This window comes from Protopterus annectens, chromosome 4.part0, assembly GCF_019279795.1.
Source record: "Protopterus annectens isolate FY-2018-M chromosome 4.part0, PAN1.0, whole genome shotgun sequence".
Lineage (NCBI taxonomy): Eukaryota > Metazoa > Chordata > Ceratodontiformes > Protopteridae > Protopterus > Protopterus annectens.
In genome coordinates, this window is record NC_056733.1 from 539,565,423 (window position 1) to 539,589,809 (window position 24,387).

Here is a 24,387-nt window from a genome sequence, read left to right on the forward strand (position 1 = left end):
TGGTCATCCTTTTGGTCAAAAGAAAAATATTTTAAAGGGCCAATTAATAAGATCTAGTAGAATGACTTCTGAGGATATGGATTTTTTGACGGATAGCAAGTTTATCATGGATATGTTTAAAGAAAGGGGTTATCCCATCCTTTTATGTGATGAAGTGTTTGAAATAGTGTTAGAAGGTAGGAAGGACAGATTTTCACCCATTTTAGGGTCATATGAATCCAATGTTAATATTAATCCCATGTCAACAGAGACAACTGTTGAATCAATTCCTTCCAATACTGATAGTAATTTTTCTTCAGCATACATTATGGACTACACCGGGGATTCTTTTAATCTCAAAAGGGTCTTAAACAGGGAATGGGAAAGGTTCCAAGAAATTACAGACTTAGAAGGGGTGAAGAAGGAACCTATTAAATTTGTATACAGAAAGGATACAAATTTAAAAAACATCTTCGAATATGGTGGTACAGGCACTGTGAACTTTCAAAACCACAAAAAGGGACTTTCAAATGTGGTTCTTGTTCACAGTGCCAGTATATTCAAACTGGCTCATTTTTAGATATTCCTGACCGTAACAAAACTATTACGAGTAAGGCTTTTGCCAATTGTAATACACAAGGGGTTGTGTATATTGCCACATGCCACTCCTGTTCTTCGTTCTATGTTGGTAAAACAGAGCGAAAAATAAAATCCAGAATTTATGAACATATTTATGAAATTAAAAAGGGGAATAGTAAAAATGCTTTATTTCGACATTCTCAAAAATGTGTTAATTCAACATTTTATTTTTTTGTACTTGAAATAGTACCTAAAGAAATCAGGGGTGGCATGTGGGAAACTAAACTAGAGTACAGGGAACTATATTGGCAGATAGTTTTGGATGCTACCAGGGAGCCTGGTTTGAATGATGTGCTGTCAATTGTACCTGTTCTCAAACTAAGAGCAGCTAAACTATAATTCATATTTTGGTCACTAGATGGAGACAAAGAACACAACAATATACTACAAACCCCTTTCAAAAGTATTGTAATTACATAAATACAATATTTTAGAGGTAGTTGGTTGATTTTTAAACCAGTCTTTTAGCACAAAGCTTCATTTTTAATATTTATGATATATGGATTAAAATGTTTTTATCATTATCTTTTAATACTATGCAATTAAAGAATGTTTGCAATTTTTAGTTTTAAGCTTCAGGACAAGTACGTTTTTATCAGAATCAATTAAAGTATTATTCAATCATTCAATAAACTGCACTGGTGTATATAAACAGTACTGATTATATTTTAAAGTATTTCTGATGAAGGAGCTCGAAAACGCATGTCCTTTTGGCTTAAGCGTTATTAAACTTGTGGTAATCATTTAAGCGTCTCTGGTGTGGTGACTTTATATTCCTAGTGGACTATTACTGTGTGTTTTTTCACTGCTGCTCTCATACCCTCATTTGGAACCGTTTTTGAGTGAATATTTTTGTGGTTCAAGTAACGAGAATTCACTCATTCCATCAGCATTTCTGGTTTTTGATCCTACACAGTTTGGTTTTGTCAAGGGGAGGTCATGCCTGTTAAATTTGGTCGTCATCTTTGAGACTGTCACCAGGGCCATAGATGAGGGAAAAACTGTGTACACCGCCTACCTTGACCTGGCCGAGGCCTTTGATGCTATTCCTCATTCAGGTATAGTAGATAAACTCTCTCAGCTAAGCATCAATCCATATGTTACCAGATGGGTAACAAACTGGTTGACTGATAGAACCCACTTAATCAAAATAGGGGAAGCCACCTCAAGTAGTAGACCCGTAACAAGCAGTGTACCCCAGGGATCAGTCTTGGGGCCTCTGCTGTGTGGGATATATTTCTCAGAGTTGCAGGACAAATCTAGTGGGCTATGGCTGACCAGGTTTCCGGATGACTGCAAGCTGGGTGGTGTCATCAATTCCCCCTAGTGATGTGGACATCCTCCAAGAGAGTCTCACCCAAACAAATGACTGGTGCCAGAAACATGGCCTCAAGTTGAATACCAAAATATGTATCATCATCTCTTTTGGGGAGAATGACATCCCCACAAATTATCGCATTGATAGTAAGGCACTAAGCACGCAATCAGTCGAGAGGAGCTTTGGCACCCGGGTTGATAGCAAATTGACTTTCGACCACCGTATTGCCTCCGTTGTACAAAAAGCTTTCTACATGCCCCACCTCATTAGTAAGGGTATCTCATCATGTGACAAGGTGGTCATAACATCCCTATATTCTTCCGTTATAAGACCCACTGTTGAGTACAATGCCCCTTTCGGCATGTACCTCACAAAGCACATGCAACAGATGGAGGGACCACAGAGGCTCCTTACCTGGAGAATCCAGGGCCTGAAACATCTACCCTACACAGATGGGCTAAATGCCCTGTTCCTCTACTCAGTCTCCTACAGACTCCCTCAGAGGTGACCTCTGACTGGCATACAAAGCAATCTCAGACCCCGACATGATGGGACTGCTGCATATCCGCAAATCAACTCGACTAACCCGCACGCGTGACCTCAACCTGGTCTGTGACATCAATAGGACTTGTTGGCGGGACAGATTTGTGTCCCAGAGACCCCCCCTTTTGTGGAATAGACTCCCTCTCCATGTAAAGCTGAGTACCTCATTAAACCTTTTTAAGCACAACCTGGATAACTGGATGGGAACAGAAAATACACCCCTGGGATTCCACCTGTGTCCCTGCTGGACAGTGGCATAGGGTGCTGACTTGTTGGGGAAAAAAAGTCTTTCGGCTTTTCCGGGTTATATGTTGCCACAGCAGATCACCAGTCCCCTAATGATTGGCAGTGGATTTTTACGGTGTCGAGCTGACAGCCCGGTGCTGACTTATTGGAACATGGGCTAAATTCCTGTCTAGGCTTATAAGGACCTCAGGGCCAATAGCCTAGTAACTTCCTATGATCCTGTGGGAAAAAAAATCAAATAAGGTTAGAAAAAATATGTGCACATATATGTGAGTATATTACTGTTGTGCATGTAAATCGCTGAGACAAATTTCATTTAACAAATCTGTCTGTATCTTAACCTTTCAATGGCAATCCATTTCATTGACTGACTAAACCAATCCTTACAGGAAACCTTTCTTCCTTTTCTGATCAGTTACAGTAAATAAAAAAAAAATCTCAATAGCAGTACTATTAGCGGAAAAGGTGTAAGTATAGGGTTGCGGATTGGGCAGAACTAGGGTTAGGGTTAGTGGGACTTTGTCCACTACACCACCTTATTCATGTGTGCAACCTAACCATGTTCCTACCTCTACTCCTGAATCCAACTCTACACATTAGGGTATAAAACACCCTTTCTCAAACAGTACCTCTAGACAAGAGAGACCCTCACAAAGGTATGTACACAAACTTCAAACACACCAACCCAGTCAAACCAAAACATCTCTTCTCTTCCCTAGCCCCGACTAACCATAAACCACAAACATGCATACACACACTAAACCCCAGTGCTGAAACTTTCATTACAAAAAAGTTTCTGCATTATTCCCAAATCCCACTTATTTTAAATTCGATAATGCAAAATTTGACAATTCCGCCACTCAAAAAACCTTCACATGACCTGTTTGTGACCCAGGCAATTTTGGCAAATGCAGTGTGCAGACACCTTGCAAATCTTTGTGTTTATATATATATATATATATATATATATGTATATATGTGTGTGTATGTAAATATATAAACTTTGAAATTCCCATGGTCAGAATCACATGATCGAAGTTTTGGAACTTCGAATGTTTTGAATGGCGATCACGGTACTGCGCAGAACAGGAAATTTACCCTTTTCCACAATGTAGTGCGATCTTGGAGTTAGTATATTTAATTAGAAGGGGTTGTGGGGAGCTTGCCCCTCTGCAAAAAATGTTAAAAATAGAATTTTTTTCTTTTAGTTATTTATTTATTTATTTTTTTAATATTCAACATTTCAAAACTTTGATCATATGGTCTCAGCCATATGAATTTCAAAGTTTCGGAACTTTGATAATCTAACATAGATCCATATGTGCATGTATGTGTGTGTGTATAATATAGATGGTATTTTCTGACTATAGTTTTATTAACTGTACTTTTGTACATATTGCTTGTATTTGTTTTTAGTGTTCACTTAGTGCATAAGTGCCTTACTCGAAAATTAAAAATTATTAAGTCCCTATGAAAGTGCTCAAGCTCATTTCCTTTTCTATCTAATTTCTTAGCTAAACTTCATGTTGCAGTAGCCATGAATCCCGGATATTCATCCATTCCACCAGTTTTCTGCCTGTGTCTGGACTGGAAAAGTGAAAGAACAAGCAAAACTGATGACAATGTCAAGGTGAGCATTGAGTAGCATATCCAGTAGTGTACTGGGTAATGATTCAAAAAGTCTTGCTGTTTCTTTATCATAATTCAAAGCAGCAAATAGAATTATTTGCAATGAAGTATGATTTGTTGGACTTCGTTGTACTGGAAGTGTATCAGTACAGTTTGCCCAGTGTAGCTGGTTTCTGTTATTTTTAAGTAAAACATCTAATATGCTCAGTAGCAATGACCACCTAGTCTGCTTATACCCAAGTCATGTCTTGAGGTTAGCTTTATTCTTTGACAGTATATGTGGACTTTGGAGGTTACAGTCAAGCATGTTCACCTGTAGTAGTGCAGTGGTGTCCATGTTAATTCCTCTTTATGTAAGCAGAACTGGTTTTAAGGGAGAGTGGGGAGACTTGTAGCTGAACAAAGGATCTTTGAGAATGTCCAACACAAAGGGACATCCATCCAGCACATGGATCTCAAGCATTTCCCATTTGGCAATGAGCCCTTCCAGTGTTTCATAAATGAATAGCTGTTAAGGAGTGTTCATTTTTGCTGTTAGTCATGCAAGCACACTAGAGCTAAAATGCTGTTTTTGATGCAGGATTTTTCTTCATGAAAAGAGGTTGTACCTTTATTTCCACTGTGGTTATAGTCGCAAAGTTGCAAAACTGGTTAAATACCTGTCAACCCCTTTATTTAGAGCAAGATTGCAATGTAAAATCTTATAGTTGCTAAGACCTCAGCAAGACAAAGTTGTCCTGGTGATGTAGTCTCTTGAATGACTTGCTAGAGAAAGATAAATGTAATAAATGAAACTCTTTGTCATCCTCATAGAGACAGGGAGAAAAAAAAGCATAGGAGAAAGTTGCATACCATTGTCTGTAGTTTGCAAACCTGCTTTAAAGAAGCTCATTTCCCTTCCCCAGTAAAGGACTGTTCAAATGGGGTACAATAGGCCTTCTCTCCCATTGCCTAAGAATTGCTGTGAAGGTTACCTACATTAGTATATGAGTGTTGGTATCCAGTGTTGTTTTGACTTTTTTTTTTTTGTCTTAGTTTGCATTTGGCTTGTTGGTTGACATTTACACAAGTCTTCCATTTGGAGGGTTTTGATGGTGACCATTTCAAATTTTCCAGACTGTAGGTTATCACGTGAGATCCACTGTCTTTTGTAGTCTGTTTTTATGCTGTGTGTTTAGATGCCGTGGAAGGATAATGGCTAAACGGGTTTCCTTGTCAAAATATTAGGTGACAGAAACACCACTGCTTGTAATTCTGAGCCTTTCAGTGTTGTAGCTAAAGTTGACAGTACCAGAAGTTAAGTAGATGTTGAACTAGTAATCCTAAATGCAGAATGGCCTCCAGTTTAACATATATGAAACCGACTAGCAGTAACCCTCCCCAAGAAGCAGTACTAGCAGCAAGCTTTCTGTATCCAAGCAATACCTAATTGACAGCCTGGTAGGGAACCAGCTGTTGGGAATGTGTCACAGGTAAATTATAATATGTGAAATCACTTTCCTGTGAACATCTAGCAGTGTGGAAGGAGATGATCCATGTAGAGGCACCTCTTGAGGATCCTGCAGTGTACCACCTGGCAACAGAGGTGAGGTGTATGCTGCAGCACTTTGCAGAGTTTGGTGTTTTTGTACACACAGCACCAAGAGATGCAAGATTTAGTAACTTATTTCCTAGAAATGTAGACCACTCTTAATGAGGTTAAATTTCATCTGCAAAGGTCATACCATCACTTTGAAGTGGGTAATGGAGGATTTGTCCACATGACTTGACATATCTACACCCCATATCCAGTGGCACCAACAGTCACTGATATGAGAGAAACCCTCCATTAATGTGGAATGAGCACACATGCCAAATCCTATGCAAGACATGCCCCAAGAGGTGTTAGACAATCTATCCTGTGTCTTTCGTTGATGGTAGACTAATGTCCATTATGAGAGGAGTCCGAGTGCAGCAGCTGGACATGCTAACTGTTGTTAAACACTTTTTAACTCTGCATACTCCTCGGTGAGGAGTCAGTTTCAGTTCTGGATGAACACTCAGAATATGGCGGTGTTATTTTGCTGTTAGCATTACAAAACAACAGTAAAGATGTGCAGTAGTCTTCACTGTTGGTTATGAACAGTACATGTCCAACATTTAGCCAAATGGTTAAATGACTTTACTTCTTGTGTGGTTGTGTTGGGACTGTTGGCAGTGTGATAAGTGTTTAAACTGGAATGGCAGAGATGTATGTCATCCATTGCATTTGACAGTTTCTGGTGTTTAGGACAAGGCACGGATGCCCTCTCAGGACGTGCATTTAGCAGTCTGTTTTATTTTCCTCCAAACTCGAGTGCTCCTGCTGTAAAAGAACAGTGATTCTTATCATTCTTGGCTGGCCAAAGCAACCACGGATTTAACTTTTGGGACATGAAGTCCTCCTCAGTCTACGTATAGCTGGATTTTTTAACATTCTGTTTAAAAAGTAATGGAAGTTAGCACAAGGTATGTGCTGCCAGCTCTACATATTTACTTTCCAGATCATACAGTAATATACAGGAAAGCTAACCACTTGATGAACTGGTACTCTTGAGTAGCATGAAAGGTACTGGCATAAAGCTGCACCAAAGGTAACATACGAGAAACCAGATGTAGAAGTGTAAATACTAGAATGTTAACATATAATGAACAAATACACCCTGTTTTCTTAGAGCAGAGTACTCACTGTTGTAAGTAATGCAATAAGCAAGTGCGTATTACTTTTGGAGGGAGTAAGTAGAGAGAGCAAAATTAATTTGTAAAAATGTAGATGTCAGGCAGCAGTATTATAAAATTAGGAAGACTTGCTTGCTGATGTACTGCAGATATTTTTGTAGAGCTCAACACCCTGAATTACACTAAAATGAAATTTACAGAAGCCCTGATGAAGGAAGATTATAATGGAAAATAGTGACGTTATGGTTTTCACTTAGCTAAAAAAAAGGGCAGTGGGCAGTTATTTCTTTAGTCTACTCAGTGTAGGATTAAAATAGCATTTTCTTACAGTGGACTGTAGTTACCTAGCAGTAGCCATAAAGTGGTAGATTAGGAGAATTGTAGTCTATAGTCTGAAATACTCTTATTTATAGTTATAGTCTTGCAGTCGAGTAGGTCAGCATGATATCTGTGTAAGTGCTTTTGACTGGTGAAAGAATGTGGGTCCATATTGGTATAGGTAGTGCTGTGTTAAACATTGTCAAACTGCATTGCTTCATTATTTTAACAGCATTAGTTTTTACAGTTGGCAAATGTGCATGAGCTGTTACCATAGATGAGGATGGTATTTATAACTTGTGGACCTTGTAACTTATAATTTGTTGACTCTTGTGACAAGTCTGGTTGATGTCCCATTTAAGAGAACATCTCTCTGAGTATTTATTGAGACATATCTTCAGGTATTCTCTGTGCTTTCCTCAAACTGTAAAATGCCCTGGATAATGCCTTTTCATCTCAAACTGAGACACTTGAGTTGTATTCATTTTGCACAGATGTCTGCTATTTCCTTTTAGATATTCTTCGTGTTTCACTGGTGCAGTTATTACATTTGGGTTACCTGCCTGCAGGTAGCCCTCAGCCGGCCTGAATATCAAAGTCAGATTCCTGCGTCGGATGCGGTCTCTTCTTCCATGATGTCAGGTCGTCAGGGGTATATAACATGCAGCCAACGCCATTACATCGGTCTTTCTTGCCTCGTGGTGCCCGAAGCAGAAGGAGTTCGCAAGTGCTGGTCGGCCGACTCCTGAAATTTTCATTTTCGAGTTTCAGAACCAAAGTCTTCAAAAAAGCTAAGTACGCCATTGGGGATCCTTTTTCTTGCTCTTAATCGATGTCAGTAAAAGTTATCAGTTGTCTTACCTGTGGAAAGCAAATACCTCATAAAGATTTTCATTCGTACTGCATTCCTTGCCTGGGCACAGACCACGACGTCCCTCGCTGTCAGTTTTGTGCCTTATTCAGCCCCCTAACTATTCATCGTCTGTCTATATTTGCAGAAAATTATTTTGGTACTCTGTATAACTATCCAGAAATAGCTTCGGTAAGCCATCCGACTACCGATATTCCGAAAAAATGTAAGGATAAAGACAGACCGCATAGGTCCAAAACTGCTGACGACGCTTCCGTTAAGCTAGATGCTAGTTCACCAGTACTCACTGAGGCACTTTTGCAACCCCTGATACCCACTACTTCAGATTCGCAGGTCTGTACTGAGACCCATTCGGAGTCTGGTATGCCGCGAGATGCTTCTTCAGCTATGGAACCTACAGATGTCTCTACCTTGGATGGGTCCGGAGCCGCTGTGCAGGCACCGACTTCTGAGTGTGTATTCAGGCTTACAAACTTGCATTTTAAACCGGCACCATCTTCTTCATCCAGGCCTAAAACTCGACCCACTCCTAAAAAAACGACATCCAAACTGCATGGTCAGGCCCATATGCCTAAAAAACAAATGCTTAGAATGGCTGAAGACCTTATTACTTTAATTATGGGAAGCCAGCCTTCTCCCTCTGAGAGACCTAGAACTGATTTTCCTTCTGATTCTTCTGATCAGGATTCTGATATTTCTATTTCTTCTGATTACCAGGATTTGCCCTTATCTACCTATGAGGATTCTGATGCAGAGGATTCCATTCCCTCTGCTTCCCCTCCAGAAGATCTTTCTTTTGGTGAAACCTTGCACACTCTTAGGGAGCATTTCCTCTGGGAAAGCCAGGATTACTCTGACTCTAAAAAGAGGCTTAGGGAATTCTTACTCCTTCCTCAGCATAGGCCTTTAGCTATCCCTCTTGTTCTGTTGTCTATGTTGTAGATGATGCTTTCTTGGAATCTAGCCTGTCCCTAGACACCTTACCTCCGCTCCCAGAAAACATGACGGGTATTACAGAGTGCCTGACTCTCACAAGTTTTCTCTTCAAGAATCCTACTGCGGATCCAGAGACCATTTCCCAAGGGCCAAAGGGCATTAAGGCTACTGCTGCCAAAACTACTACGCCTTCTGATAGAGATTCTAAAGCCTTGGACAGATGGGGTGAGAAGGTACACACTTCTGCTACTTTGGCCATTAGGGCTTTAAATTACCAGTTTCATGCGTTAAAAGTACCAACAGCATATTATAGGGCTACTTAAACAGAAAATGATGTTGATTCCTGACTGTGCTGAACACAAAGAATTACAGGATTTAATGCATTCTGCTGAACAAGTTGGTAAACATACTTTGCAATGCGGTTTTGATTCTTTAGAAGGATCTTGTAGGGCTGTTGTCACTGGGTCTGTACTTAGAAGGCATGCTTGGCTTAAGGAGCAAAACTTGTCAGATCATGTTAAAGCTAAATTACTGGATGCTCCCTTAAACCAAGACCGCCTGTTTGGCAACAAAGCAGAATAAGTCCTCAAAAAGATGGAGAAAAAAGCTAAATCTATGCAAACTGTGAAAGATTTCCTACAAGTACAGCCTCCCAAATGTAGTAGGCATTGGCCTTCAAATAATAGGTCCTTTCCAGCCTCTTCAAGGCCTTCTCAGTCCAAACCCAGGAACAGCAGACCACCTAGGTTACAGTCTCAGGCTACGCACAGGCCTAAGCAGTGGGGGGTTTCCACTTCCAAACCAGGAAGTAGTAAGACTCCCCCCTACGGAAAAATGCCACAGTGACTTAACCTTAACCCTTCCAAGCCCTGCTCAACTGCCTGCTCCCTTAGGAGGAAAGCTCGCCCTGCATGCAAAAAAACTGGGAACTCATTACCCAGGACAAATGGGTTTTAAATATAGTTTCCCAAGGATACAGATTGTATTTCCACACCCTACCAACCCCAAACGGGTGGCCAGACCTACCCCCAAATCAGTGAGCAGAGGCTCAACAGCAGGTTCTCTCTCTTCTAAGTATCAGAGCTGTTCTACCTGTCCCAGCAGAAGAAAGGGGTCAAGGTTTTTATTCAAGACTTTTCCTGGTACCCAGAAAAGACAGCTCCTGGCATCCTATCCTGGACCTCTCTGTTCTAAACACCTTTTTGGTAATCCCAAAATTCAAAATGCTAGCACTTCAACAGCTGCTTTCTATGCTGGGCAAAGATGCATGGTTGGCAACCTTCAACTTAAAGGAAGCTTACCTGCACATTCCAATAAGGGAATCTTGCAGGAAATACCTACGCTTCAGGGCAGGCTCCATGCACTGTCAGTTCTCTGCATTTCCCTTTGGCTTATCTACTGCGCCCAGGGTATTCACAAAGTGTCTAGCTCCAGTCATTGCATTTTGTAGGCAGAGAAATATTCAAATATACCCATACTTGGACGATTGTCTGATTCAGGCAGAAAATCAGGGCTTGCTATTAAAACATCTGGCATTCATAAAGAAACTTCTAACCTCACTGGGGTACACCATAAACAAAAAGAAGTCTCACCTAGTACCCTGCCAACAGATTGTATTCCTGGGAGCAAACTTTAACACAGCTTCCCAGATGGCTTTCCTCACTCCAGAGAAACAAGTTTGTTTGACAGCCTACTTCAAACTGCTGGCCACAAAGACCCAACTATCTGCAAGCCCCAGGGTTCATGGCCTCTTGTATTCTACTAATTCCATATGCAAGACAGCATATGAGGAAACTACAATGGTATCTAAAAAGCTTATGGTGCCAGCATTCTCAGGACCTGAAATTAATGATTCCTTGTATAAAGACATAGTTCCTTTGGTGGGCAGAGGCCTGCCACCACAACAAGGGGCTCCCCTTCACCATGCCACCCAACCCTAACAACAGACTATGCATGGGAGGCTCACTTGGCAGGGCAGTGCATTCAGGCAAATGGAACCCGAGACAGATGCACCTTGCATATCAACCAAAAAGAGATATTAGCTGTACATAATTCCCTGACAGCCTTCAAAGACCACATTCTTCCAGGACAATGATTGGTAAAGACAGAAACACCACAGTTATGTGGCACATAAACAAGCAGGGGGGAACCCACTCGTACCCCCTTTGCAGACTGGCCATGGCTCTGTGAAGCACAGCCTTGAGCTACCAAGTGCACCTACAAGCTCAATTCCTGCCAGGCAAACCAAATTCACTGGCAGATGACCTAAGCAGAAATCTCATGGACCCACACGAATGTAAACTGGAACCAAAAATATTCAACCTATTGAGGAACAAATGGGGGACTCCAGAGATAGACTCCCCTCAGAACTACCAATTGGACAAATTCTGCACAAACACTTCCCACAATCAAGCTTGGAAAGTGGATGCCCTGTCCTTTACTTAGGAAAGCCTCTCGGTTTATGCCTTTCCCCCTCTGCCTCTCCTCTCGAAGGTGCTACTAAAAATCAAACAGAAGCCAAGGACAATACTGATTGCACCAGACTGGCCACACCAGCACTGGTGTACCCCCTCTTGCACAGTATACCACTGCTGGAACCTTGGCACCTACCTCAGACACCTTCCCTGCTGTCTCAGCAGGCGGGCCAGATTCTGCACCCTCAGCTTCAATCCCTGAACCTTGCAGCCTGACTAACTCCTTCAGCTCTCCAGTAGCATCCCTCAGTAAGCAGGTGCTAGATGTCATTCTGGAGGCAAGGAGGCCTAGTACTAGAAAATCCTATGCTGAAAAGTGGAAAAGATTCTGTTCCTGGAGCCAGACTCAAGAGATGGACACAACTGTGCCCAGCTTACTTCATATTCTTCAGCATTTAACAGAAATGCTCCACAAGGGCATATCCTTCTCATCTATTAAAATTCATGCTTCTGCCATTTCAGCACGCTATAATACTGAACCACCCCCTTTTCTCTCGCCCTCTACTAAAGCAATTCCTCAGAGGGGCCAAAAATGTAAAACCCCACAGGCGAGCCCCTACTCCAGCCTGAGACCTTAATTTTGTATTGGAAAAGCTCACTCTCCCTCCATTTGAACCAGCTGCAACTGCAGAGTTTAAATCCCTTTCTTGGAAAACAGCCTTCCTTCTAGCCATCACTTCAGCAAGAAGAGTGTCTGAATTACAGGCCCTCATGGCAGTGGAGTCCTTTGTTATCTTCTATGCAGACAGGGTTTCCCTCAGGACCAATCCTTCCTTTATGCCCAAGGTGGTGGTTAGTGTGGCCCTAAATCAGTCCATTCATTTGCCTTCCTTTTTCCCTAATCCACAAAACAAAGGAGAATGAATACTGCACTCTCTGGACGTGCACAGACAGCTTAGATTTTATTTGGACAAGACTAAGCCTCTCCAAAAATCTGAACAGCTGCTAGTTGGCTTTGCTGCAGGGGCAGAGGGGAAGGCCATTTCAAAGCAAACTTTTTCTAAATGGATAGCCCATTGCATTCATTTTTGCTATAAGCACCATGAAAAACCCACCCCACAGGGGATAAGACCACATTCCACCAGGGCTGCATCTACCTCTACAGCCTTTTCTCAGAGGAGACCCTACCAGGGACATCCTAGAACCTGCTACCTGGAGCTCTGTACATACCACATGCCTATTTTTTCTAAATCCAGAGCTGGTTTCACCACTGCAGTCTTGCAGGGTTTAATTGCTGGTCCTAATACTCTCTAACTTTCTCCTCCCTTCCTTAGCTTTGGGAATCAACCCAAATGTAATGACTGCAACAGTGAAACACGAACAACATAGTACAGTTGTGTACACTTACCATAAATGTAGATGTTTGAGTGTATTCACTGTTGCAGTCCTGGTTACCTTCCCTCCAGCCCCCTGACTTCTATTGGCTCTACCCATCCTCCTTGTTTTAAGCTTTCTGGTGTATTTGCGTTTTGTTGGAGGTGTAACATAGCATACATTTGCTTCTCATTTGCTTCCCATTGTGGGGGCACCTGACATCTGGGGCAAGAAAAACTGATGTAATGGCATCGGCTGCATGTTTTATACCCCTGACGACCTGACGTCATGGAAGAAGAGACCGCATCCAATGCAGAAATCCAAGACTTTGATATTCAGGCTAGCTGAGGGCTTCCTGCAGGCAGATAACCAAAATGTAATGACTGCAACAGTGAATACACTCTACACTTATGTTAAGTGTACACAACTGTATTTTCTTTGCCATCTGATCTTTTAAAGAATTGACCTTGGCTGGTCATGATTTCTTAAAACAATGGTTTTGCACAAACTCTGCTGAATTCCACATTTTCTGCATCTTTAGGTTCATAGGTGGTTACTAGACAGGTGATCTGGGATACCATTATGGAGTCTAGCCTATATTCACAGTTGCCCCTGAACACTGTCTTAGTTAAGTGACTTGTTCAGAGTTGCACAGTAGGCAAGCGATTGCTGAGAGAATCAACCCCTGGAATAAAAAAAAGCAGCTTGTTTACAGTTCATAGTCTTAGTCCTCTGTGCTAACTGCCAGACAAAAACATAGACAGGGAATTGAACTCAGACTTCTTACATTCTAATCCCAAAAGTGAGAGTACTGTCTGTTGAGCCACATTGTAGTGTTTTTATGCATTTGTTGACCTGGTAAGCATTCTGGATACAATTGCTTTTTCCCTGGGACAATCAAGGAGTCGCACAGTAGGCAAATTGGAAGGAATCAAGCCCTGTACCCTGGTCACTGGAAGTATCTCATTAACAGCTCAGAATTTTAGTCCCTTGCACTAACCGCCAGGAGTTGGAAAGAGTCCTAGTCTGTTGTAGAATGACTAATTATGTCATTCTGTCTTGAATCTGATTCTGATTCTCCGGAGTCTGTAAAGTAGCTAACATAGGAACCTTTTGTTTTAATTTACGACACAGTAGTAGACGAATCAGTAGACCAGTACCTTCGGTGGTATATTTCTGTATACCAGTAATGCTTCTTGACACCCTACAGTAATGGGTGGTGGTAATGCTCTGCAATTTCTTTGTGAAGTGCTCTGCAGCCTGCTTTGTAATCTGTATTGTCCTTTCCTTTCACATTTAGGGTTGTGAGTATATGGAAGTGGATATTACGTGTTTAAATTCTGTTTTCCTTGAAATTGCTCTGAGCTCAGCACCAACATTTGCAGGCAGTTGTTTTTCGCAACCACTTCTAGTATTCCATATCTTGACAATGTGTAGTGTTCAGTGTGTTGATCTCACCTTGGCTCATAATGAGTTAACTTCATAACACCTGAAAAATTTTGTATAGTAGAACATACTAGATGTTTGTTTTCCTGATACTGAAACAAATTTGCATCAATATTACTCCATGATCTCATATAACTGAATAAAACTATTACTGTAATAGACATTAAACACAGCACAGTATTGAAATACTTGATCCATCTGTGCAGACTTTCTTGTTCAGAAGACCACGTACATCCTTTCTTTACACTTGCCTATTTAGAAGTGAGACACATTACGGACATATTTTCCTCATATTATTTGAAACTGTTTATCCTCTTTGAACAAAAGTCATCGTATGCACCTAATTTGTTCTTTCAATTAAAAATAAGGCAGTATTTCTTTCCACGTATTAGTCTTCTGTTGTTATTGTATTGTGGCATTTTTGAGCTTGCTTATTTCCTAAATTCCTCAGTATATTTATGTAACTGCTTAAGCTTATCCGTTATGATCAGTTGCTTGGAAGTGAGGATGGCTGCATATCTTTTTATGTGCATTTGAACTATTATAATTCACATTTTGGTTATATTTCTATAATGAAAACATTGTTCTCTGCAGCTGTTGTGGTTCGTACCATAATTTTTTATACTGTGCAGTAACTTAAGATCACTTTTTGCTTGCAATTCTTTTGTAGAGATCTTCTGCTGAAACTTCTTAAAACCACATATTACGGCTAGCAGCTCTTTTTTTCCTGTATGATGAGATGTGTTCTTAGTATCTGTAAATACCTTTGATCCATAAACAGTTTTTTATCTTGTAGAATCCCAGTACCAGTTCCTGTTGACTCATGCCTACTTGTAATGTGATTGGCTTGCTTGCATTAAAGTACTTTCTTACGAATTTTCTAGTAACTGAACTTTTCTAAATGTCTCACTCCTTGCATTAGTACCATTCTAGATCCTCTTCTTTACATTTCCTTAATGACGTATTTAGTTAACACTTTATCAGAATTAATTGAAAGATAACTGCACCATTGTCTATTATCTAGAAACCTCATAAATACATTCTTACTCTGGTAATGTAAACTTTGATCCTCTCCCATGGGCTAAAGGCTTTCTGATGTTAAAACATTACACCTTATAGCTCAGTTCTGTCATTAATTTTTAAACCTGCTTATGTTCAGCATGAAGATATATGATCTTGATCAGAGTCAGTCTCATGTTTTTTTCCTCATCACTCGTCAAACCAGTCTGTCGTAAGTGATGTTGCAGCACCTTCAAGGCCATTGATTAAATGCTGACTAGCTCTGTGAAACAGTTAATTTGCCAATGAAATACCAGTTTGGATGTCCTAGGAATTTGTCTTCCATAGGTGTACTGACTCGCTCGCACCATAGTGCTGTGTGACTTACAAGCACCACAATGAATGGCCCCTCAGTGTTGCACCTACAGCCCATATAAGCCAACATATTTACAGATATTTTTCCTGTTCTTAATATTTACAGATGTGTACACATGGTCATTTACCAAGATGGAACATCTGTATCATTTTTCTATTAGAAGGTATGATGTCCTGACTGAAATCATGTTGCAGTATTCCTGACGTGTTGTCACCACTGATGTCCAATCAAGGTACCAAAGCTTTACCTTCCCTAGGTTATACATCCGACATATGACCTCCGCTTGCATTCTTTGCGATATAAAGATGGAGGTACGAGCATGGATCTCTGACTGTCTCACTGCCTGCTCAAAAGGAGGTCATGCATTTGTCGGACTGTTAGCTGTTTGGTTGTTGGTGCCTTTGCTCCATTCATTTTTATCCAGATAACTGCCCTATTGGGAAACTTTCCTTTTTACTTTATGATTTTTGTTTGAAAGTTGTAGATATCAGCCAGGAGGAGTAAGTGCAAGTGCAGTAGACAGAGTCCATACAAGGACGTGCATACCAAGTGACTTTTTTTGCTTAGACCTAGAGCATGATTACAAAGCCTACTATGTCAGTCATTTGTTTTAAAAACACTTAGGAATAGGCTCTCTCAACACCTTTCTGTAGGCTCAGCATCTTAAATGCTTATCCCAGTCCAAGATGTTTGACTCCGCATCCTTGGGTGTCTCTCTTCCACCAAACAAAAAACTTGAGGGCTTGAACTGATCTGCAGTGCAGCGTTTCTAAATCCAGCATACCCACCGAAGTTATAGAGCCTGCAGCACTGAGACCCCGTCAGAGGCTGGTATGACTCCTGAGATCTTGCAGACTGCTGATTATGTCCGAGGAACTGTGCCTGATCATTTCTGAAGGACTGCACGACTTTCGCAAATTATAGTTAAGGAGGAGATCCCAGGCTGTCTAATATAGGTCAGACAGGGTTCTGAACCTCCATACTTCATACATGCAGATGTCATACCTAAAAACAAAAAGCAGAAAACTAAGCATATGGCTTCTCCCTCAGCAACTAGGGAGAAAGAGTGGGTGGACTTTTTGCAAGGATGGTTCAAAGTGATTTAGTCTTTAAAACCTCCCTCCTTTGGCTCTCCACAACCACAGCCTACTCCTTTAAGACCAACCCTAGTTTATTTCTGCTCTGGTGAAGAGCAGGATGATCACTCCAATCATTCTCTGAACTATTCCTCTCAAATATATTTTCCAGGGCAAATTCTGTCGGACGAAGTGAAATCCCTTTCACCGGACCCTCCTATTGAGGAAGCTTCATTTGTATAGACTATACAGAAGAAAATGGATACACTTTGATTGGCAATCTATTCAGATCTCTGATGTCCAGAAAAGGTATTACTCTGTGATGGAGAAAGGGTACTCTTGCCCCCTTCTCCAGTCCCTTCTGTCCTTGAGGTTTTTCAGGAAACTTTAGTCAACCTCTTTTGAGCCCGACTCTCAACCACCAGCTCCCAAGAGACCAGACAAGTTTTACAAGGTCCCTGATTACCTGAGATATCTACATAAGAATCCAGTGACAGACTGGTAGTTTGTCTCTCTCTCTCTCTCTCTCTCTCCACATAAGCCCTCTAAGCTGCTGCCTAATGCTAATACCCTACCTACAGACAAAGATAGAAGGGCTATGGACAGATGGGAAAACAAAGTTTACACCTGTGCTACCCTTGCTTTTGGGGCAGTTAATTACCAGATTTAAATGATTAAATATTTTATCTTTGTTCTAGCCTCATTGAACCATGCTATCTTAGACCCTCCCACAGCAGACACTAAGCAGCAGATGCACATATAACTTTCATAGGCCACATAGATTGCCAGACACAGCACTAAGTGCAGCTGTGATGCTGTAGATGCTACTTCTAGGGCAGCTGCCACTGGATCTGTTACTTGCAGATATGTAGGCTTTGAAATCTACCTATGCTTGAAGATTTCACATCTAAAATTCTAGATTCACCGTTGGACAAAGACTTACTGTTTGGCTGTCAGGCAGTCAGTCTGTTCAAAACGCCCCAAGACCAGGGTAAAAGCATGAAAGACTGCAGCCAAATCATACTCTCCTCAGTTCCTAGATACCATAGGAACTACCCAGGCAAATCTCCTTCCTTCATGAGAAGGACCCTCGAGCAGTTCAGAAAAAAAGTACCCCCCCAGGAAAAGATACTCTGAGAAATCACAAAGGAAACTCCAGCTGAGATGTAGCTAAAATCTGTGACTCCTCCCCTTCCCAGCCCCAGTACCCCTCTTTCCCAAAGACTGTTGTTTTCTCTGTCCAGGTGGGAATATATTGCCACAAATAAATGGATCATCTCCATCATCAGAGTCTGCCATGCCATGCCTTTTGAAAGCATTCCCCCTCTGAGAGGCATGCCTCCACCTCCTCAAAACCAAATTTTCCTTCTGACCCTTATTATTTCAAGATCTGTTTAATAAGGGGAATGTCAAGCAAGTCTGAAAATAATTGGTAAGAAAAGGGTTTTACTCCAGGATTTTTCTAGTACCAAGAAAAGACGTGCAGTGGAGACCCATTCTAGACCTATCTACACTGCATACATTTCTGAAGGTTCCCTCTTTCAGAATGCCTTCCTTCAGATGCTTCTTCCTTTCATTTTACCATAGGCTTTATTAGAGTCATTAGATCTGAAGGAAGCCTACTTGCATATTCTTATCTTTGTCCATCCTGCAGGAAATTCCTTAGTTTTTTTCTCTGGCTCGTCGCATTTTCAGTTCACTGCTGTGCCTTTTGGTCACTCTACAGCCCCAGGAGTGTTCACAAACAATGAAATGTCTGACCCAGCTCTGTTAGAAATGCTACATCTAATGAAATCCCAATCCTTCCACACCACATGCTTGAGAGACCTAAACCTCATTACCACAAACAACAGAATATACTGGAGGGACAGGTTCATAACCCAGAGACTGCCCATGCTATGGAATATACTTCCCATGCATGTCAAGCAGAGCACCTCACTGGGCCCTCTTGAAGAGAAATCTTGATGAGTGGATGGGAAATAGAAAATTCATCCTGGGGATCACTCCAGTGGCTCTACTCGACTGAGGCACTAGGAACTAAGGATGGGTGGCACGATGCCAGGGTAATTCTGTGGGCTAGACTTGAAAAGGCTCCAGGACCATTAGCCTAGTACACACCTATGAACCTAAGTGTTGATCGCCAGTAGTAGCCTTCTGTCACACTCAAGGAATTCACATTTTCCTCTACCTGGGTGATCTTGTGATCAAGGCTCCTTCTCCAAAAATCCTTCTTCAGCGTCTTCAATTCCACCTTCACCTTCTGACGGTTTTGGGTTTCACCATAACATACAGAAAATCTTACATGGTCTGTACACAACCTGGTGTTCTGGAGGGCAGCCTAGACACAAAGAAAATATGTGCCTTCCTTCCCCAAGAGAAGGTTCTCAGTCTGTCCAAACACTTCCAAAACCTTTCTTCTGCATGTCTTTGTTCCACAAGGGAGAAGCTAAGGACTGTGGGATTCATGTCAGCCTCCTTTCCTATGCTCCCCCAGCCAGACTTCACATGAGGAAAATCATCCTCCGCCTAAGATTACCTTTCTCACCTTCTCTTCAACAGGTCCACATGGACACCTTAGATGAGGCATAGGGAACCTTTTCAGGATCTGTGAGTGCAGGGGGAAATGACAATCCCAGTTCCTGAAAGAACACATCAGCCTAAAAGAAATAAGGGTTCTTCTGCAAACCCATCAGATTTTGGCTGCATTTGGCAACTAGGACCCCTTCAGGTGTTCACAGACAGTACCACAGTTGTGTTGCATAAACAAGCAGGGAGGCACCCAATCTTACCAATTATGCATGTTGTAATAGGAGGCATGGAACTTAACAAAACAAATGAACATCATGCTCCCAGCCATGTACATCTCTTTTTCACGACAATGTACTAGCAGACTGCTTGATGCTGTCTGGAGGACTCCCACAAGTGGACTTGGGTGCCCCATTGAACTGTGATGTTGCGGAAAACATCTCAGATAGACCTGTTTGCTTCATCAGGCAATCTCAGTTCCCTGTGTTCTGCACCAAAAACCCTTGTCCCATAGCCTGGAGGATAGATGGCTTTTTTTTCCTGTGGACAGGGAAGATGTCCTTCCATATCACTGTTGCAGTTTTCCTTACCTAAGGAATCTCCTGCAAATGATAGCCCAATGCCTGACCAGTATACTAAAGCCATTGGTACATATAGGCATCATACATCACATGTATGCTCCCTTTGCAAGGCGTAGGGCATAAAGGTGACTTATGGGTGCACACACTTAGAACTTTTTGCTGCCACTCCAAATGCCATTGTTGAAAGTTGATCTAAATGCCATTCTGCTGTGCTAGTTACTAAGCCATGTTTTCATATAAGTGCCCTCTTAGGGTTTCTGCTCTCTCCTTCTTTTTATGGTTGTGTTCATGTCATCCAGAAAGGGAAAATGTCCGTATGGGAGGCAGATTCCCCATAAAGACCATCGCGAACAGTGTCTATTCTGTTCAGGTGCTTCCCACAATTTCACACAGTGCTATATGTGCCAGTTGTCTGTGCCTAAGACCCTTCATAGTCGTCTCCTCATTGTCCATATACCTGGAGAGCAGACATCTTAAGTTGTTGGCGGAAGGTGCTAAGCTACTGCAGATTCCTGGCGTCCCAAGGGCCAACCATCTGCCCAAAAGGTGGCCAAAAAGTTAGGTCTGATCTGGCTGCTGTCCAGCCTCCCCTGGATTTCTCTCTCAAGGCTGATGAAAACACAGAAAAGTATCAGGTGGTTGCTTGGATTCCTCTGCCTTGACCCTATCGAAGGTCGGCAGGAATCCATCTTCTCGCACGTCATTGGAGGCTTATCATATGTCTGTACCTGACATCGAGGGGGAACCTCTGCTGATTACATCTGACAAACTGATGAGGATTCCTCAGATCTTCGTTAGGGAAGAGATTCCTATAACCATTATTACATCTGACCTTCCCTGGGTGCTTCATGCTTTCATTTTGCAAAAAAAAGAAACAAAACAAACCCCCCCCACCATATTTCCCTTGTTGTTGAGGATCCCCACCTTGAATGGCAGGATTTCACTGAGGGTTTATTTAATTCTTTGATGGCTTTGATGCGTCCTAAAGGGGTCTCTTTGCTTGGTCCTTCATGGTCTTCCACTCTACTCAAGAAGCCTAGGGAGTTAGATTCTTCAGATGAGGGCATGGACTCTGGGGAAGAATCTTTGGCTTATTCTTCCCATACCCCCCCCCCCCCCTTGGACTACAGTTCAGAGGAGGACAACTCCATAAGTCCAGATTCCCCACAGAGGAACTCTCCTTTGGGAGCCCTGCACTAGGGTTAGGCCTTACAAACAAACCCAAGATGCAGGGTTTGAGTCTCAAGGGATACAATGGAGGCTTAAAAAAATGGCTCGCAAGGGCAGTTAGCTTAGTACTAATCTATGAACCTATATGATGGATTATTTAAAGTGGGATTGTTCTGAAATCTCTGATATTCAGAAAAGAGATGAGCTCTTACAGATGGAGTCTCCCAAGCCATCTGCTGTTCCTCCTGTTTTGGCTGCCTTTCCGGATACTTTCTCAGCAATATCTGTAGCCCCTGACTCTCAGTCCCCTGCACATAAGAAGCCTGCTAGAGTCTGTAAAGTGCCTGAGGAGTGCAAATATTTTTTTTATAAATGCCCTGTAGTGTCAGTCTCTTCTGACAAGCCTCCCAAGTTATTAACCTCTGCCAAACTGTTGCCTTCTGATCAGGATAGTAGGGCTATAGAAAGGTGGGTAAAAATGTTTTCACTGCTGCCACTTTGTCCTTTCAGGCCTTTAACTACCAGACTCGTATGACCAGGTATATTTTGGCTGTCTTTTCTCAGGTTTCTAAGGTAGTTTGACTTTACTGACTCTGAGGGGGAAGGCTTTGGCTCTTTCACTGCTGGGCTGTACTTCTCAAGGTGCCAGACACTCCGTCAAATGCAGCTGTGATGCAGGTGATGCCTCTTCTAGGGCTGCTTCTTTTGGGTCAGTTATGAGGAGCTCTACTTGGCTTCATTTTCAGGCTTGCCTGATGTCATTAAGGCCAAACCTTTGGATGCTCCTTTTTGATAAAAATATTTATGAATCTGCTGCAGCTGAAATTTTCAAGTCTCTCTAGGACAAGTGTAAAGCCTTGCAGGAGTTGAAACACACATTTTTGTTTCTCCTGTTCCTAAATTTCAGAGAAATTATTCCTGTAAGACTGATTTTGTTCATAGGCAATTTCGCTCTCCCCCCCCAAGGGTAAGAGGGTTCCTATCACGTAGTCGAACATTTACAACTTTGAACAACACATGGTTGAGACCATATGTTCAAATTTTATATGTTTGAGCATGTGAATGGAAATCTTCATAAGCAGAGGTTTCCATTCACTTCAGTGTGGTGCGATCCCGGAGTTGGCTTGCCCCCCTGCATACAACAATTTCATATTTGTCTGTTGTGTTTTTTTTTTTTTTTTATAGCTAGCCGAAGTTCCGTAACTTCGGACATATGTCAGTCGAAGTTACAGCACTTTGACTACTTGATATAGACCCGGGTAAGAAGGGTTTTAGGCATGTGCCTCCTGATAAGTCTACTGACTCCTGCCTCTCAGAATTCTGCTTTTCAGGACATGCCGGGTTATTGCTTCCTCCTGCCCTTAGCCAGGTTCCCTTGTCCCCCTCTATCTGTACTTGTCTCTTCCAAATTGGCTGTGGAGCACAACAGATTCTTGGGTTCTCTTTGTTATCCATCAGCAATATTTTATGGTTAGGAAGATGTTCTTCGAGTTTCATTGTTGCAGTCATTACATTTGGGTTATCTGCTTGCAGGTAGCCCTCAGCCAGCCTGAATATCAAAGTCTTTGATCCCTGTGTCGGATGCTGTCTCTTCTTCCATGACGTCAGGTCGTCAGGGGTATAAAACATGTAGCCGACGCCATTACATCAGTCTTTCTTGCTGCGCGATGCCTGAAGCAGAAGCAGTTCGCAAGTGCTGGTCGGCCAACTCCTGAAATTTTCGTTTTCAAGTTTCAGAACTGAAGTCTTCAAAATCCTAAGTACCCCGTTGGGGATCCTTTTTCTTGCTCTAAACCGATGTCAGTAAAACTTAACAATTGTATTACCTGTGGAAAGCAAATACGTCATAAAGATTTTCACTCATACTGCATCCCTTGCTTAGGCCCAGACTACAACATCCCTCGCTGTCGGTTTTGTGCCTTATTCAACCCCGAACTATTCATTGTCTGTTTATTTTTGCAGCAAATTATTTTGGTACTCTGTTTAACTATCCAGAAATGGCTTCAGGAAGCCATCTGACTGCTGACATTCTGAAAAAAACGTAAATATAAAGACAGACCGCATAGGTCCAAAGCTGCTGATGACGCTTCCGTTAAGCTAGTCGCCAGTTCGCCGGTACTCACTGAGGCGCTTTCGCAGCCCCTGATACCTGCCACTTCAGATTCGCAGGCCTCTACTGAGACCCATTCAGAGTCCGGTATGCCACACAATGCTTCTTCGACCATGGAACTTGCGGATGTCTCTACCTTGGATGGGTCCGAAGCAGCTGTGCAGGCACCGGCTTCTGAGGGTGTATTCAAGCCTACTGACTTGCATTTCAGACCGACACCATCTTCTTCTTCAAGGCGTAAAACTTGACCCACGCCTAGAAAACCAACATCCAAACCGCATGGTCAGGCCCATATGCCTAAAAAACAAATAAGAATGGCTGAAGACCTTATTATTTTAATTAGGAGAAGCCAGCCTTCACCCTCTGAGAGACCTAGAACTGATTTTCCTTCTGATTTTTCTGATCAGGATTCTGAAATTTCTGTTTCTTCTGATTACCAGGATTTGCCCTTGTCTACCTATGAGGATTCTGATGCAGAGGACTCCATTCCCTCTGCTTCCCCTCCAGAAGATTTTTCTTTTGGTGAAAGCTTGCACACTCTTGGGGAGCATTTCTGCTTGGAAAGCCAGGATTACTCTGACTCCAAAAAGAGGCTTAGAAAATTCTTAATCCTCCCTCAACACAGGCCTTTAGCTCTCCCTCCTGTCCTGGACATAGTAGATGATGCCTTCTTGGAATCTAACCTGACCCCAGACACTTTACCTCCAGCTCCCGGGAAACCTAACAGGTATTACAGAGTACCTGACTCTCACAAGTTCCTCTTCAAGAATCCTACTGCGGACCCAGAGATCATTTCCCAAGGACCTAAAGGCATTAAGGCCAAAAACCCTACCCCCTCTGATAGAGATTCCAGGGCCTTGGACAGATGGGATAAGAAGGTATACACTTCTGCTACTTTGGCCATTAGGGCCTTAAAGTTCCAGTTTCAGATGTTAAAGTATCAGCAGCATGTTATGGGACTACTTAAACAGAAAATGATGTTGATTTCTGACTGTTGAAAATAAAGAGTTACAGGATTTAATGCATTCTGCTGAAGAAGTTGGTAAACATACTCTGCAATGTGGTTTTGACTCTTTAGAAGCATCTTGCAGGGCTGCTGTCACTGGGTCTGTTCTTAGGCATGCTTGGCTTAAGGAGCA

At 42.1% G+C, this 24,387-nt stretch overlaps 1 protein-coding gene across 2 annotated transcripts in view; it reads left to right on the plus strand.

Annotated features, from left to right (window-relative positions):
• Positions 1–24,387, plus strand: part of THOC5 (THO complex 5) — a 1,209,707-nt gene that overhangs the window by 1,154,574 nt on the left and 30,746 nt on the right. For both annotated transcript variants that reach the window (XM_044068466.1, XM_044068467.1), the window contains one exon: positions 4,240–4,355. In XM_044068466.1, coding sequence (XP_043924401.1) covers positions 4,240–4,355 — 116 coding nt within the window. The remainder of the gene's footprint in view (positions 1–4,239; positions 4,356–24,387) is intronic.